Source organism: Panthera onca, chromosome D4 (assembly GCF_046562875.1).
Source record: "Panthera onca isolate mPanOnc1 chromosome D4, mPanOnc1 haplotype 2, whole genome shotgun sequence".
NCBI lineage: Eukaryota > Metazoa > Chordata > Mammalia > Carnivora > Felidae > Panthera > Panthera onca.
The window spans coordinates 94,892,948-94,905,817 of record NC_138351.1 but is presented as its reverse complement, the minus strand read 5'-3'; the positions used below and the strand labels follow the sequence as shown (position 1 = coordinate 94,905,817).

General features: G+C 49.1%; 1 protein-coding gene across 9 annotated transcripts in view; it reads right to left on the bottom strand.

The window, feature by feature from the left end:
• EHMT1 (euchromatic histone lysine methyltransferase 1) overlaps positions 1–12,870 on the bottom strand; it is a 153,111-nt gene that overhangs the window by 30,715 nt on the left and 109,526 nt on the right. For 7 of the 9 annotated variants that reach the window (XM_060608063.2, XM_060608064.2, XM_060608067.2 and 4 more), the window contains 5 exons: positions 11,118–11,261; positions 9,865–10,091; positions 8,618–8,791; positions 7,484–7,566; positions 5,800–5,906 (listed from right to left, as the gene is read on the bottom strand). In XM_060608063.2, coding sequence (XP_060464046.1) covers positions 5,800–5,906; positions 7,484–7,566; positions 8,618–8,791; positions 9,865–10,091; positions 11,118–11,261 — 735 coding nt within the window. The remainder of the gene's footprint in view (positions 1–5,799; positions 5,907–7,483; positions 7,567–8,617; positions 8,792–9,864; positions 10,092–11,117; positions 11,262–12,870) is intronic. The other 2 variants (XM_060608066.2, XM_060608068.2) reach the window with 1 other exon arrangement.

Genomic DNA, 12,870 nt, shown 5'->3' with positions numbered 1-12,870 from the left:
TTGCAACAGTTTAAGACCCACAAGAAGCTGCAGACCAGCACAGAGCTCCTGCCCCCACTTGCTTTCCCAGGATGGCACCTCACACGAGGGCAGCAGAGGCAGGCCCAGGGACCAGAGCTCAGGCACACTTCCTCCCTCAGTGGTCACGGGCACAAGGCAGGCTTCTGCCCTTGGACTGAAAGGCAGACACAGAAGAATCCCCACTGTGGGACTCCATGAGCACAAAGCTGAGAGGCAAACACGGGTAAGCCACATGGTTTGCGGGTGCTTGCAAGGTGGTCAAACCAGAGAAGTGCAGAGATGGGGGCTGTCACCATCAGAGCCTGGAGAGCCAGCCCCTCTGGCGGGGGGGTAGGCTCTGTTGTGTCCTGACCTGGGGTGAGGTGGGAGCCATTTATGATTATTTATTAACAGGATGCTTATACCGTAAGGACTTTTATTTTTTTTAATTTTCAAATGTTTATTTTTGAGACAGAGAGAGACAGATCGTGAGTAGGGGAGGGGCAGAGAAAGAAGGAGACATAGAATCCCAAGGAGGCTCCAGACTCCGAGCTGTCAGCACAGAACCCGATGCGGGGCTCAAAGTCACAAACTGTGAGATCGTGACCTGAGCGAAGTCGGGCAGTTAACTGACTATGCCACCCAGGCACCCCTACCTTAAGGACCTTTCTGTATGCACCACACATACACGCATTCACACACACACTCTTCAACATAAAAAAAAAGGGCCAGGGGCGCCTGGGAGGCTCAGTTGGTTGAGTATCAAACTCTTGATTTTGGCTTAGGTCATGATCTCAAGGTTTGTGAGTTCGAGCCCCAAATCGGGCTCTGCACTGACAGCACGGAGCCTGCCTGGGATTCTCTCTATCCATCTCTGCCCCTCCACGCTTGTGCGTGCTCTCTCTCTCTCTCTCTCTCAAAATAAACGAATAAACATTAAAAACGAGAAAAAGATTTCTTTAAAAAAAAATTAAAAAAAAAAAAAAAAAAAAAAGGCCAAAGAGAAAACAAGTCCTTTAAAAGGAACGACAAGCTAATTTCTTAAAAAGCAAGCATGGAAACTAGAAGACGGTGGAATCATTCCTTAAACAAAGCAAGAGAAATGAACCAGCAACCTAGAATTCCAAATCCAGGGTAACGTCTCCCAAGAAGCCCTCCATACCAGTCTCTGAGAGTGAGGAGAAGCCTGGGTGGCCCCCTCACTCAACCTCATGCAGCAAACAGGCCCATTGGGGTGACCTGCCCCCACCTCCTGCTTCATCCCTGTCCTACAACAGTCCCACACTGTACTGGGCCTCCAGGCCACCCTCAGAGAAGCATAAGCCACACCCTCTGTGACTCCACAGGACAAGGATGAGAGGACATCCGGTTGGAGTACTGACTCCCAGCCCTCTCCCTCAGAGCACCAGCATCCGAAGTCACTGCCTCAATAGCCATGCCAGCTGCCCTTGACCTCTCTCCAACAGGCTTGTCCTCCGTCAGATTAGCCACTTACCACTGTCACTGCCAAGAACCAACCCTTGTGACCACTTTGGGAGGCCACCTCGGCTGTCCCCAAGTCCTACCAGGCTTCTCTTGAACTTGCACCCGAGGCCTCCACAGGTCTCCCCGCCGGAGCTCAGCAGGCCAGCGCACCTTCCCTCCCTCGCTCCCCGGCACCTGCAGCTCCCTCTTCTGGCCTGTCTCAAGACCAAGGACACAACACTTGCACACCAGATCACAGAGCGACCTCTGGAGGCGACAAAGAGGAGTATGTAGCCTCCAAGTGAGTGAAGAGAAAGGAAATGAGAAAATTAAAACAAATATCAACCCAAAAGACAACAACAAAGGAAATTTAAAAAGAAATATTTGAGGGTGCCTGGGTGGCTCAGTCAGCTAAGCGTCCAACTCCTGATTTCAGCTAAGGTCATGATCTCACGGTTTGTGAATTCGAGCTCCAAGTCAGGCTGTCAGCACAGAGGGATTCACTACTTGGGATTCTCTCTGCCCCTCCCTGGCTCACTCGCTCGCTCGCTCTCTCTCTCAAAAAAGAAAAAATAAATAAACGTTTAAAATTAAATGAATGAATGAATGAATGAATGAATGCCAGAAATTACAGTAAGTATTAGCTAGACCAAAAGTTCCTATTAAAATACGAGGACTCTCACCACTGTTATTCAACACAGTGTTGGAAGTCCTACCCTCAGCAATCAGATAACACAAAGAAATAAAAAGCATCCAAATCAGCAAGGAGGAGGTCAAACTTTCACTCTTCACAGATGACACAATATTGTATGTGGAAAACCCAAAAGATTCCACAAAAACAACAACAACAACAATAACACTAAAACTGATCCATGAATTCAGCAAAGCCACAGGATATAAAATCAATGCACAGAAATCAGCTGCATTTCTATACACCAATAAAGAAATAGCAAAAGGGAAATTAAGGAATCAATCCCATTTACAACTGCATCAAAAACTATAAAATACGTAGGAATAAACTTAACCAAAAAGGTGAAAAGTCTATACACTAAATGCTATAGAAAGCTTATGGAAGAATAAAGACACAGAACAATGGAAAATATTCCATGCTCCTGGATTAGAAGACCAAGTATTGTTAAAGTGTCGATACTACCCAAAGCAATCTACATATTCGGTGCAATCCCTATCAAAATAACACCAGCATTCTTCACAGAGCCAGAACAAACAATTCTAAAATTTGTACGGAACCAGAAAAGACCCCAAATTAGCCAAAGCAATCCTGAAAAAGAAAACCGAAGCTGGAGGCATCACAATCCTGGACTTCAAGACGTATCACAAAGCTGTAATCATCAAGACAGTATGGTACTGGCACAACAACAGACACTCAGATCAATGGAACAGAACAGAGAACCCAGAAATGGACCCACAAATGTATGGCCAACTAATCCTGGACGAAGCAGGAATAAAGATAGTCTCCTCAGCAAGTGGTGCTCAGAAAACTGGACACCAAAACGCAGAAAAATGAACCTGAACCACTTTCTTACACCAGACACAAAAATAAACTCAAAATGGATGAAAGACCTAAACATAAGACAGGAAGCCATCAAAATCCTCGAGGAGAAAGCAGGCAAAAGCCTCTTCGACCTCACCCACAGCAACTTCTTACTCAACACATCTCCAGAGACAAGGGAAACAAAAGCAAAAAGGGAACTATTGGGGCCTCATCAAAATAAAATGCTTTTGCACAGCAAAGAAAACAATCAGCAAAACTAAAAGGCAACCAATGGAATGGGAGAAGATATTTGCAAATGACATATCAGATAAACGATTAGTATCCAAAATCTATAAGAAAACTTATCAAACTTAACACCTGAAAACCAAACAATCCAGTGAAAAAATGAGAAAAAGAACAGACATTTTTCCAAAGAAGACATCCAGGTGACTAACAGACACATGAAAAAGATGCTCAACATCTCTCATCATCAGGGAAATAAAAATTAAAACCACAACGAGGTACCACCTCACACCTGTCAGAATGGCTAACATTAACACCTCAGGCAACAACAGATGTTGGCGAGGACGCAGAGAAAGAGGAACCCTTTTGCACTGCGGGTGGGAATGCAAACTGGTGCAGCCATTCTGGAAAACAGTATGGAGGTTCCTCAAAAAACTAAAAATAGAACTACCCTACGACCCAGCAATTGCACGACTAGGTATTTACCCAAGGGATACAAGTATGCTGTTTCGAAGGGGCACATGCACCCCCATGTTTATATGTTTATAGCAGCACTATCAACAACAGCCAAAGTATGGAAAGAGCCCCATGTCCATCAACAGATGAATGGAATAAGAAAATATGGTGTATATATATACAATGGAGTATTACTCAGTAACCAAAAAGAATGAAATCTTGCCACTTGCAACCACACGGATGGAACTAGAGGGTATTATATTATGCTAAGCGAAAATCAGAGAAAGAGAAATATCATATGACTTCACTCATATGTGGAAGATGAACATATGGGAAGGGAAGCAAAAATAATATAAAAGGGGGGGCAAAACATAAGAGACTCTTAAATACAAAGAACAAACTGAGGGTTGCTGGAGGGGTTGTGGGTAGGGGGTGGGCTAAATGAGCAAGGGGCATTAAGGACACTTGTTGCGATGAGCACTGGGTGTTATACATAGGGGACGAACCACTGGATTCTACTCCTGAAATCATTATTGCACTATATGCCAACTAACTTGGATGTAAATTAAAAAAATAGTAAACAATAATAAAATAAAATAAAATACCAAGATCATCACACTGAGTTTTTAACAAATCTACCAACATGCTACTTAACAAGATACAAAAAAACAGAGGCTCTTTGGCAAGCCACAAAGCTGGGAAGGGTCTGCAAGAACATTTTCAGGCATTAGGAATCTACCCCAACAGGTATATCTACTGTAAGATACAAGTGCAAACACCAACGGAGTCGTGTCCTGCCCCACCCATGGCTGTCACTTCCATGGGCTCTGGCCAGAACCACCAGGGAACATCCCAGGTGCCCTGGCCGCCAGCACCTCCGGCTCCCACAGAGACATACATGCTCAGGAGACAACCTGTACGTGTGTTCCTCCTGAGACGGCAGCGTCTGCGGGGCACCCGACAGTGACAGGGCAGGGATCCCCCACCAGCATGTTATCACATTAGATATAAGCAAACAGGAATTGGGCATTTGAGGAAAACCTTTCAAAAATAAAGACCAAATGAACAGAGCAGCATAAAACTTCAAAATTCTCATAATATCTTCAAAGAAACAAGGGAAGAACAGAGGTACAAAAAAGGAACTCACAGGGTGCCAGAAAGATCTCAAGATGGGCCTGTACAGATTAAAACTCCCCAGAGGAGCTGGAGGGTGAGGTGGAGAACACTGCCAGCAAGTGGAAGCGAAAATGAAGGAATGGTGCATGGCAGGAAAGGAAGACCAGAGAATTAGTCCATGAGGCCTAATGTGTAAACAGGGGCTGCAGGGGGCACCACTGGGCATGCAGACGGGAAGACAGCACCCAGAAACCCCAGAACAAGGGACAGGAACGTATGACGTACTAAATGCCCCAAAGGAGTCAAAAGACTGCTGTGTCACAGTGAAATTTCAGACCAGTGGGTTAAAGAAAATTTTCTGAAGCTTCCGGAGATAAAGGATCAAACTGAAAATGTGGTCTCCAGGAGACAAGGGAACCAATACAGGGTCAGAAAGGGGGTGTCCCAGAGAAAGAAAGCATGGGAGCACGCAACGGGCTTCCTGGTGACATGGAGACAAGGTGCAGTCTGTTGAGAGGGTTAGGAATGAATCAGCAGGAGGCCGAGAGACAACAGAAACACAAAATGATTACCGCTCTCGGACGTGACGTGGCCAGCTCTGAAAGTACTGGCGTGACCACCCAACACAAGATCTCCCCACTCATTTCAGCAACACAGGGACATGACCAAATGAGGAGGACTGGGGGAGGGAGGTGCGCGTGCCTGGGCCAAGCCTTCCCACACTCCAAAGTCAGTAATTAATATTAAAAACTGGCTGCAAAATGGAAACGAAAATAACAAATCAAGAAACAGCTGTACAGCAGCACATTATTTTCAAACCCAGTGGTAAACGCCAGAGAAACAGCTTCAAGACTGCCAGCAGGGCCAGGGCGTGCCGGGACTGGAGGGACAGAAACACTGGTTTTCTGTTTAGACCATTCAGTGCTGTTTGACTTCCCAGCTCTCACAACTATGAATCTTGTGCAATTTCACTTGACAAAGGCAAGACAGAGCGTGTGGAAGGCTCTGCGGAGAGCCGTGCGTCCGACCTGGATCAGCATGTGGCAGATGTCCACGTGGCCGGCCTCGGCGGCAGCGTGCAATGGGGACCGCTTGTTCTGGTGCTCCATCTTAAAGTTGGGATCGATTCCATCCACTGTGAACACACAGGTTTCACCGGTTATTTCGGGTGCAGCCCCTGGCTCCCAGCACTTCAGGATGCTCATAAAGGCTGGCAAAGATACATGTAGACAACCACCAACGGCCAGCATCGCACGATACCATCCCGTGTCTAGCTAAGGGCAAAGCCAGGCTCCAATTTCACTGCAAGACTCAAAAGAGAGTATGCTAGTTTCACACAAAATTCAACAGGTGGGTCTGTGGTTGGGAGTCACCTAACGTTATAAATCCCTGCCCTCGCTGCTCCTAACCCAGAGGGGCTCCCTTGTGTGTTTTCAAGCACTCTTGCGCTCGGCCTCCCCTGGGCCCGGGCACCTGCTGAGCGCAAGGGCGGCAGGCCCACTGGGCAGCCTCAGACACATGTGGCTTGGTGCGCACAGTGTCAGCAGGCCTGAAACGGACACTTGGCCAACAGACCAACCAAAGAGCAGCCAAGCAATATCAGCACCCCATCAAGCCTAGAAAGAAAACGATTAAAACCCCCACTTGGGGGCGCCTGGGAGGCTCAGTCGGTTGAGTGTCCGACTTCGGCTCAGGTCATGATCTCACGGTTTGTGAGTTCGAGCCCCACTTCGGGCTCTGTGCTGACAGCTTGGAGCCTGAAGCCTGCTTCAGATTCTGTGTCTCCCCCTCTCTCTGCCCCTCCCCCACTCACACTCTGTGTCTCTCTCCTTCAAAAATAAATAAACATTACAAAAAAAATTTTTAAAACCCACTTTGGTCAACATTAAATAACTTACATTTTTAGCACAAACTGTTAAGTTTCTTTTTTTGACTGTCAAGTAAAGGGATTTTTTAAATCCCTTTTGAACCCAGAGGAACCAACTCTTGAGCTGTGAGCTCAGAATCAAATTACTGCCCCTTCCTTGGCCAGAGACAGAACTGCGAAGGGTCTCGAAGCATCAACCGTAAGATATCAACCATAAGGTGCATCAACCGTAAGATGTATGTGCAGACATCACTGTCAGTGGTCTTGCTCTGCCCACAGCTGGCTTACACCAGCACAGGCCTGGCACCCGCCTTCCTGCCGTCAGCGCACAGCCGGCCCTAGCTCGCTCATCTTGCTTTTTCTGATTCTACATCTCCTCTTGATTTAATTATATGCCTAATTCTTTTTTTAGATGAGAAATTCACAGGAAATATTTCTACTACTATGAATAACAGGATACGAATGTCATGAACAAGAACTGAAATGAGGGGCGCCTGGGTGGCTCAGTCGGTTAAGCGTCCGACTTCGGCTCAGGTCATGATCTCACGGTTCGTGAGTTCGAGCCCCGCGTGGGGCTCTGGGCTGACAGCTCAGAGCCTGGAGCCTGCTTGGGATGCTGTGTCTCCCTCTGTCTGCCCCTCCCCTGCTTGCACTCTGTCTCTCGCATTGTCTCAAAAATAAGTAAACATTTAAAAAAAAAAAAAAACTGAAATGAGAGAAATGAGAGACAGATAAAGAGAAACAAAGTAAGACCCTCCTCCTGAGAAGAGATACCAGCAAACTGCCACCTGCTCCTGGGGCCACCCGGACAGGCACCAGCCCCAGCTCAGGTGCAGGCCACTTACCCAGCATGAGCAGCACTTTCTGCAGCTCCCCTTGCCTGGCGGAGAAATATAGCTGCTTCGGATGGAAGCGAAGCTTCTTGGGTCTGCGGGGAAAGTGTGGGACAGCTGTGACCCCCAGGCGACCCCACCTTGGCTCCTGGCCCACCTGCTGCCACACACACACATGCATAGGAAGCTGCAGGATGGGAAGACCTGGATGACGTCCACCTGCTGATGCCCCAGGGTCAAGGGCACCAAACTCACCAGGCTCAGGCATCTCCCAGTAAAAACAACAAAAATGAGCAACTATCTTCTTCATCCACATCACACCTGGCCCAGCCTGCCCCCTTCAGCAGTATAAAGTCTGGGCCTGGTGAGTGGGGCAGGGGAACACAACAGTCACCAGAACACCAGGGCCACAGACGAGGGCTAGACACTAACAAAGCTGAAGTTACGGGGGACCTGGCGACGTGTCCCAACACCTGAGCTTTCCTCAAAGCAAGAGTAATGAGATGCATGCCCTTTCCAGCACAGGCACGCTTCCCCAGGGGAGGACACCTGCCTGGTTCCTAGGTCACAGACTCAGGGTGCTCCTACAGGGCTGTGCTGTCTGGGAGTTGATCTGTAAGCCTGAATGACCACTTGATTCAACCCTTCATTTCACAGATGAGGAACCAGTCAAGTGGAATTTGCTCCAATGTCCCGAGGTCAATGCCAAGGGTTAACAACATCCAGGGGAAACATTTGTGAAAGCCTCACCACGACTGTCCTCACTTACGACTTTAAGGATGTCACCTTTTGCTCTTAGTATATTGAACAGCTTGCAATAATTTCCTGAAACAGTATAAAAATATGTGAATTGTCCTGATGAACACCATCAATCAAAAAGCTGATCGATGTTACCAGGGCCTCCTTGGGAATGCCCGATGACCCCATGGGGATGCCCTGTGACCCTCAGATGGTACCCTACTGGATGCAGACACCTAGGAAGTGCAGCCACGGCAGTACTGGAAGCAGTGGGGGATTTAAAGATGTGCGCACAAATGGCCCAGTGGCTGACACAGAGGGAAGAAAATCTGTAGGAAGGAGCGTCCAGATGTGCAGATGTCAGTGGGTCAGGCCCTGAGCCATCTGAAAATACAAACTGATCCTTACTTTTCCGAGTCTAGAGCGATCAGAGCACTTTCCAAGGTCTCCTTCCCTGGTCCCTGGGAAAGGCCGGGGGCCGGCTTCACCAGCCCCGCAGGCCCTGTGGGGTCGAAGCCCTCGGCTGCCTGGGGGGCCGTACTCTGTGGCTTGCCGTCCTCCAAGAGCGATGGTCCAGCAGTGCTTCGAGGGTAGGAAACAGACAACATGCTGAATGTTAGACATGTGAAAAACTCCGCTTCTTGTGGAAACCAACGAAAACACAGAACATGATTCACTCAGACCCTTCTAGCTATGCTGCTCTCTGAGCATGAAAATGACTTCAGACTCACTTTCTATTTAGTTCCTTGGATCAAAGAGCCCAATTCAAGGGCAAATTCCCAGAAAAAAGTGACATTCAAAGCAAGGGAAACTTCTCCAGGGCTTCCAGGACCACGTTCAAGTTTGCTTTTGTGAATGAGCTTCAGGTTGGATCTATCAAACCCCACCGCTCTCCCCAGGGGGCAAAAATTCCCCTGGAAGTCTGATTCAAAGTATGTTAAATTTATACATTAGCAAAAAGAAGAACAAGAAGAAACTGCCCTCCTCCCAATATTCATTTTGATACATCTACAATTCAAGTCTCTCTTATTTTTTTTTTTTAAATGTTTATTTATTTTTGAGACAGAGACAGAGCATGAACAGGGGAGGGTCAGAGAGAGTGGGAGACACAGAATCCAAAGCAGGCTCCAGGCTCCGAGCTTGTCAGCCCAGAGCCCGATGCGGGGCCTGAACTCACGGACCGCGAGATCATGACCTGAGCCGAAGTCGGACGCTTAACCGACTGAGCCACCCAGGCGCGCCCCCAAGTCTCTTTTAAATGACCCTCAACAAAGTTTCACTTTTCTCTGTATCAGTGTAATATCTGTCATATTACATACTCCCAAAATGAACCATTCCCTTAAAAAAATTCTTTTCTGGTTACCTAGTGCCTTCAAAATACAATTTAGTAATAACCTGTAGCAGCTGGAGCTATTGTTTCATATTATACCCATGTGTGACACATGTATGGATGTGTATGGACACACGGAGGGACACAAACGTGTATAAGCACATATGGGGCACGGACGCAGACGTGTGCATACACACATGCGCAAGGGCGCAGACACACACACAGACGTGCAGGGGTACAGATGTGTACAGACACACACAGCAGTTAGCACTCAGAGACACACACGTTTCCAGGAGAGCTGCCCAAGGCTCTGCTGGGCACGTACCTGCCTGTGGTGGTGTCGGCCCTGCCCTCCACCAAGGAGCTTTTGTCCTGCCCAGGGGCCAGTGTCACGGTAGAGGTTGTGTCCGCTTTTGCGATGGTCACCTCTTTGGCCTTGGAGATCTCCTCCCCACAGTGGGGACAATAGCTGGCATTATTGACTCGAGAGGCACAGTCTTTGTGGAAACGGTGAGAGATGCTGCTCTCAGGCTGACATTCCATAAAATTACCCTAGAAATGGGAAGATGAAAAATTATTTTTTAAAATTAGGGCTAACATGCATAAAAGTAAACACAGTGCTCCTGAGCCTGCACATGGCATGGGGGTGCCCAGAGGCCAGTCGGGGCCCCCAGTTCCTGGCTATGTAAGTGGGAGACCTGCATCCTACAGCCCTGCTGAAGCGGGGAGGTCACCTGACTGCCCCCCGCACCTCCAAGGGCCACAGCCTCACCCTCCAGCAGTTCTAACCAGAGGAGGGAGGCCCCGAAAGACCAGGCCCCAAGAAGGACCCCTGGAGTACAATCCAGGAACAGAATCGTGGAACAGAACATCGGGAAAACGGTGCTCTGCAGAGATTACCCAGCACCACCATGGGGGCACTTCAGGAAAACCCCTGATGGCCTCAAAAGGACTCTCGCTGGCACCAAGGAAGGTAACCCTCCAGCAGCATGAGAAGCAATGAGAGCAGGGCACTCTTGCCAGGAGCTAAGGGTCAATGGACGTAGAGAAGCAGTGTCCCTCTTTTTCTTAGCAGAAGCAACAAAGGACACTGAAGACAAGGAAGGGCACACAGATGTGAAACCCAAAGAGCAGCCACTGTAAAGAAGCTCCTGGCCCAAGTGCATGTCTCAGCCACGGGCCAAGTGAACCACAGGGCTCCTCGCCTTCATCCAGGCACCGTAGGCACCAGTGGGCACAGGTGTGTATGGAACGAACAAGACCGTAACCACCGAGAGATGAAGGCAAAGCCGAAGGTGAGGCAGGCCCTGTCCAGGAGAAAGGCCGCCGTGTGTTCAGACAAAGTGAACAGGAGGAGAGCGGAGGGTGCCCGGCTCACATGCCCCCACGGTCCCTGGGAGGCCAAAGACTCACAGGCGGCAAAAAGGGAGCGTATGCAGGGAGGGACCCTCCAGGCGGGCCCCCAGATTCAGGAGCTTCGGGAGGCGTTTGCCACAGCTGTCAGCTAGCGGAGGGAGGCAGCGAGCGCTGGTGCCAGGCTGTGTAGCGGGGCACTCGCACGGCTGGCCGGGCACTCACCGCTGTGCAGAAGTAGCCGCAGCCAGGACAGCACTGGTGCTTCACCATCCGGCCCCGGTGGTCTTCACACAGCACCAAGAGCGGCGCTTTGCTGGATGGGCGCATCAGCTCGTGCTTGACCACGCTGTTGGTGCACCTGCCCAGCTGCAATCAGACAGGACCAGGGTCAGCGACAGGGCCTTCGGGGAGGAGTCTGGCAGGTGTGAGTCCAAGGCAGACTCTGAGGGCTCCCGCGTAGGGCTGGAAATGCAGAGGGCAGGCAGGGCTCCATCCTCTGCACATCCGCCAGAACAGAACAGTGAGCTTGATGACTGGCCACACACACAGTGTCCGTGGAGTGGGTGGTTAACTTGCCAAAACGAGGAAAAAGTCTTGGGCAAGTTGGGGGCTGGGCCAGGTACTGAGGAAAAATGGGACTTACGCCAGGCCGGATGGAAAGGATGTTGTGGGTCAGTAATGGGACCTCAATGCGAATCCACAGAACCTACAAGCAGTCATGATGGCCAGAGCAAAACACCAGAGAAAGGGCTACTGCACAGACGACGGGCCGAACGTGGCCCAGGTGCACCCCCGTAGCAGCCCACCTCAGCCTCCGAGGAGACACCCATGCCCTGCCCAGCGACTGCTCAGCTGACCAGGCCGCCCCACAGCAAGGCCCAGACCCTCCTTCCCCGACCGACATGTGCCCGAGTGGGGGAAGCAGAGACAAAGCACAGACACCAAAGCAAAGAAGCGGAAATCAGAAGCAGTCTGGGGAGTACAAGCCGGGGCAGAAGAAGAGTGTGCAAGAAACTCACCGGCGCCCCTAGAGAAACAGACCTTGTGTCCGTTCTCACATTGGAACAGGACACTATGAAGGAAGACGCATGCTCAGGGAACAAGAGTGAGCTCTCAGAAATCAGAAAAGGTAGAAGAAATGGAAATTTCCACAGAACTGGTGGAAGACAGATGGGAATTTTGCAAAACTAAAGCAGAAAGACAAAAATGTGGAAAATAGAAGAAAACTGGAAGCTCCATCTAGGAGACCTAAAATAAAGGGAAAACAGAGAAAAGAAAAGGATCAATGAACAAGGGCAACAGGTTTCCAGCACGAAGGGCACGCGTGTCCCTTCTACAGGGAGCCAGTGGCAGCCCAGGACAGTGGTACGCCCAGAGGAGATGGCCTAACCGCCAGCAAGGACTGCACGGGCCCCGCACAGCAACAACCCAAACGAAGAGGAGTGATTTCAACAGAAAAAGGAAACCGTGTCCAACCTAGACTTCTGTCCTGAAATGAAGCATTTCCAGGATACAGAGTCTCCGATATTTATCTCCCAAGCCACCTTTTGTAAGAAGCTACTGAAGGTTATGCACCACCAAGATGAGAAAGCTATGACCCAGAGAGACTGGATATGCTGAAAACACCTATAGAAATGTGTAATTCTATCACTCTAGGACTGAATTTAGAATGGGTACAAAGACAATGAAAAATGAGAAAATTGTTAACTCTGAGAAACATAAAATGTTGAGGAGGAGAATGAATGTATTCCAAGCACACTGCTGGCTCAGTTGTGAACGTTGCCATCTTGTGTTATGAAAACCACAAATACCGTTTTAACCAAAATTGAGGATAGAACTCAGACTGCAGGTGGGGTGATGAGAAAGAAGAATTAATTAAAAGGTGAGCACCTCTTCCCCACTCAGAAACCAGCAGGCAGTGTCTCCTAAGGAGAGGGTCAAGGAATGACAGCAGAAAGTGAGTCATGTAAAATTA